Source organism: Arachis duranensis, chromosome 4 (genome assembly GCF_000817695.3).
Source record: "Arachis duranensis cultivar V14167 chromosome 4, aradu.V14167.gnm2.J7QH, whole genome shotgun sequence".
Lineage (NCBI taxonomy): Eukaryota > Viridiplantae > Streptophyta > Magnoliopsida > Fabales > Fabaceae > Arachis > Arachis duranensis.
Window position 1 is genome coordinate 105,993,522 of NC_029775.3, and position 4,171 is coordinate 105,997,692.

Consider the following 4,171-nt stretch of genomic DNA (forward strand, 5'->3'; position numbering starts at 1 on the left):
TGGCACGGAGGAACATTTCCATGGTACTGACCTCTCGGGACAGGCACGATGGATGTACCGCACCCTCCTTCGCAGCGCGGCCATAGCCTGGAAGGCTGAGTTTGAGCTTTCGGGTATGGCCTCGCTTCGTCGGAAGCTTGAGTCCGCGGTCGCTGCCAACAACAAGTTCAAAACTCAAGTTGAAATGCTTCAAGGGCAGCTGGTCGAGGCGGGGAATAAGCTCGAGGCCGCCGAGAAAAAGACTGCGTCGGCTGAGGAGAAGTTAAAAACTGCCGACGCGTCTGTATCTCGTCTGACGGAGCAAGAGATGACCCTGAAGAGCCAGTTGAGCGCCGCGCAAAGTCGGGTGGCCGCTTTGGAGAAGGAACGGGATAACGCGGTTGCGACTGCTAAGACCGCTCGGGACGAGGCCGAGGTATTCAAGAAGAGACACAAGGAGGTTAAGGAGCAGGGCAAGAATGCGATTTTCATGACTGAAGAGGCCCTCAAAGCTCAAGTGAAGATTATTGCTCCTGATTTCGATGTGTCGGCAATTGGCGTCTTCAAAACCATCAAGGATGGGAAGGTTGTCGACATGCCGAAGAAATGATATTTGTAATACCGAACTCTTTTTTTTTGTAGAACCGTTGTTCGGATCGAAACTTTTTTGTGCCCGTTAGTGGGTTTGTTGGTTTGTTCGCGCGTATGTTTGATTGCTTGTTTTATTTCAATGTCTGTCGGTTTACTCGCTTTTGCCGTTATGGCGTTTTTTCCTGTTATGGCCGTTTATTATGTCCTTGGCCTAGGGGGCTCCCGGGGTGATCAGCCCCGAGGCCGTGTATCCTTGTTTGCACGGTGGTCGCTCAAAAAAGGTAAACACATAATAACAAAAACATAGGCAAGCATAGCAATTGGTAACTAAGCAAATCTTATCACTGTAACAAAGGTATTGAGGTGCTATTACAAAGTAAGTGACTTAGGAGTAAAACCTTCTTAAGTTATCTGCGTTCCATGTCCTCGGGATCTCTTTGCCATTGAGCTTTTCCAGCTTGTATGCGCCCTTACCGATCACCTCTTTGACTCTGTAGGGTCCTTCCCAGTTTGCTGCCAGTTTCCCCTCTCCCGGGGTCGTCGGGCCGACGTCGTTGCGCCTTAGGACGAGGTCGTTTGCTTCAAACTTTCTTTTGAGTGCTTTGGCGTTGTAGCGCAGGGCCATTTTTTGCTTTAGCGCTGTTTCAGCCAAGTGGGCCATCTCCCTGGCTTCATCTATCAGGTCCTTCTCTACAGCTTCCTCTACTCCCTTTAGAAGTAGTCGTGGGCTCGGTTCCCCGATTTCTACGGGTATTACCGCATCTAGCCCATACGTTAGTCAAAAGGGGGTCTCTTTAGTGGAAGATTGTTCGGTTGTACGGTAGGACCAGAGGACCAAGGCGAGCTCGTCGGCCCAAGCACCCTTCTTATTGTCTAGCCGCTTCTTGAGTCCTAGCAGGATGATCTTGTTTGCGGACTCGACCTGCCCGTTTGTTTGAGGATGTTCCACCGAGGAGAACCTCTGTTTTATGCCCAGGCTGATGAGGAACTCTGTGAATTTCTTGTCGGTGAACTGTGTTCCGTTGTCCGAGATGACAGCTTCTGGGATACCGAACTGTGTTATCACTTGCCTCCACATGAATTTCCTGCAATTGGATGAGGATATGCTGGCCAGCGGCTCGGCCTCTATCCATTTGGTGTAGTAGTCAATAGCGACTATAAGGTACTTGACTTGTCCGGGGCCAACCGGGAAGGGCCCTAAGAGGTCGACTCCCCATTGTGAGAATGGCCGAGAGGACGTTAGCAAGTTAAGTTCAGACGCCGGTGCTCTGTGGAAGTTGGCGTTCTCTTGACATTTGACACACTTCCTAACGAATTCTTTGGAGTCAGCCATCATTGACGGCCAATAGTATCCGGCCCGGATTAATTTTCTTGCCAGGGCTTTGCCTTCTATGTGATGGCCGCAGCACCCTTCATGGACTTCCCTAAGGACGTAATCCGTTTGGTCGGGGTGCAGGAATTTCAGCAGGGGCTGGTTGAATCCTTTCCTGAACAATTGACCCTGGATGATCGCATACCTGGCTACTTCCCTTCTCAGTTTCTTAGCATCTTTTTCGTTGTCGGGAAGTCTGTCGTTTTCTAAGAAGTCGGTGATGGGGTCCAACCACGAGGGGCTTAGCTTTAAGAGGTGCAAGGTGACTACCGGCTCCTTCATCATTCCTTGGATTAGAGATCGGTTGCCTTCTCCCGGTTTTGTGTTAGCCAACTTCGATAGGAGGTCTGCCCGTGTATTCCTTTCTCTCGGAACGTGGTGAATCGTGACTTCCTCAAACTTTCGGCTCAAATCCTTGACTTTCTCCAAGTACTTTTGTAGTAACGAGTCCCTGGCTTGGTAGCTCCCGTTTACTTGGGAGGTGACGACCTGCGAATCGCTGCATACTTCCAACCTTGTTGCCCCGACCTCCGTCGCTAGGGTTAAGCCTCCTATAAGGCCTTCGTACTCCGCTTGGTTGTTCGAAACGGGGAATTCAAACTTGATCGACTGCTCGTACATGACCCCGACCGGGCTCTCTAGGATGATCCCGGCGCCCCCGGACGTCTGGTTGGAGGCCCCGTCCACATGGAGCCTCCACCGTGTGCCCGTTTCTTCGGTTGGTTCTCCCGTCACTTCTACCAGGAAATCCGCCATCGCTTGCGCCTTGATTGCTTGTCGAGGCTCGTACCGTATGTCGTATTGGGAGAGTTCGATGGACCATGTCATCATTCTTCCTGCCAAATCTGGTTTCTGGAGTACTTGCCGGATTCCTTGGTCCGTCCTTACGATGATCTGGTGGCCTTGGAAGTATTGTTTTAGCCTCCTCGAAGTGGTCAAGAGTGCCAGAGCTAGCTTTTCCAGTTTATTGTACCTTAGTTCTGCCCCTTGTAGGGCTCTGCTCATGAAATAGATCGGCTGTTGAGCCCTTCCTTCCTCTCGTACTAGAACCGCGGCCAGGGCTTCTCCTGTTATGGCGAGGTATAGCTATAGCGGTTCTCCGTCCCTTGGCTTTCCGAGTACAGGGGGTGCCGCTAGGATTTCCTTGAAATGTCTAAAGGCTTCTTCGCACGCGGGCGTCCATTCGAATGCTATCCCTTTCTTCATGAGGTTAAAGAAAGGTAGGGCATTTGTTGCCGAAGATCCGAGAAAACGGGATAGCGAGGTCAGTCGCCCTGCCAATCTCTGGACGTCTTTGATACAACCCGGGCTCTTCATCTGGAGTACCGCTTGGCATTTCTCCGGGTTAGCTTCTACCCCTCTTTTGGTTATCATGAATCCTAGGAACTTTCCAGCTTCCATGGCGAAGGCGCATTTGAGGGGATTAAGCCTCATGCCGTGTTGTCGGAGAGACGCGAACACACTTCTCAGGTCATTCAGAAGGTCATCGGGTCGCGCAGTCTTTGCGAGGATGTCATCTACATAAACCTCCACCGTCTTGCCCATGAGGTCACCAAATATTTTGTTCATCAGTCTTTGGTATGTCGCTCCCGCGTTTTTTAGGCCGAACGGCATTACCCTGTAGCAGAAGGTTCCTCCTGGCGTTATAAATGCTGTTTTAGCCTCGTCGGGTCGGTGGATCGGTATTTGATTGTAGCCGGAGTAGGCATCCATAAAGCTCAGATATCGGTAGCCCGCCGCCGCGTCGACGAGGGCATCTATGTTGGGGAGGGGGAAACAGTCTTTGGGGCATGCCTTGTTGAGGTCGGAGTAGTCTATGCACATTCTCCATTTACTGTTGTGCTTCTTTACTAGTATTACGTTCGAGAGCCAGGTCGAGTAGTCTAGTTCCCGAATGAAGCCTGCTTCAAGGAGGCTGGCCGTCTGCCTGGCCACCTCCTCCGCCCTTTTGTGCGACATCTTTCTCCTCCTCTGAGCCACCAGGCGGGCTTCCGCTTTGACGGCTAGGTGATGTGACATGACTTTGGGGTCTATGCCCGGCATGTCGGCCAGTGTCCAGGCGAACAAGTCCCCATTGGCCCTGATCATTTCTACCAAGGGTTCCTTCAGTTCTTGCGGAAGATTTCTATTGACAGACGTGAACTTGTCCTCCGTGTCACCGACCCTAAACTTCTCCAAGTCTCCCTCTGGTTCTGGTCTGGGCTTGTCGTCAACCCTGGCGTCCAAGTC

General features: G+C 51.6%; 1 protein-coding gene across 1 annotated transcript; it reads right to left on the reverse strand.

Moving 5' to 3' along the window:
- Positions 1-1,348: 1,348 nt before the first annotated feature.
- On the reverse strand, positions 1,349-2,947 carry LOC107485477 (uncharacterized). The gene has a single exon (XM_016106012.1). It carries the CDS (start codon positions 2,945-2,947, stop codon positions 1,349-1,351), a length of 1,599 nt encoding a protein of 532 aa, XP_015961498.1.
- Between the last annotated feature and the right edge of the window lie 1,224 nt (positions 2,948-4,171).

What these genes read in the sequence shown, in the direction of transcription:
- LOC107485477 (XM_016106012.1), bottom strand. Translation starts at nt 2,947, where the DNA reads ATGAGCAGAGCCCTACAAGGGGCAGAACTAAGGTACAATAAACTGGAA.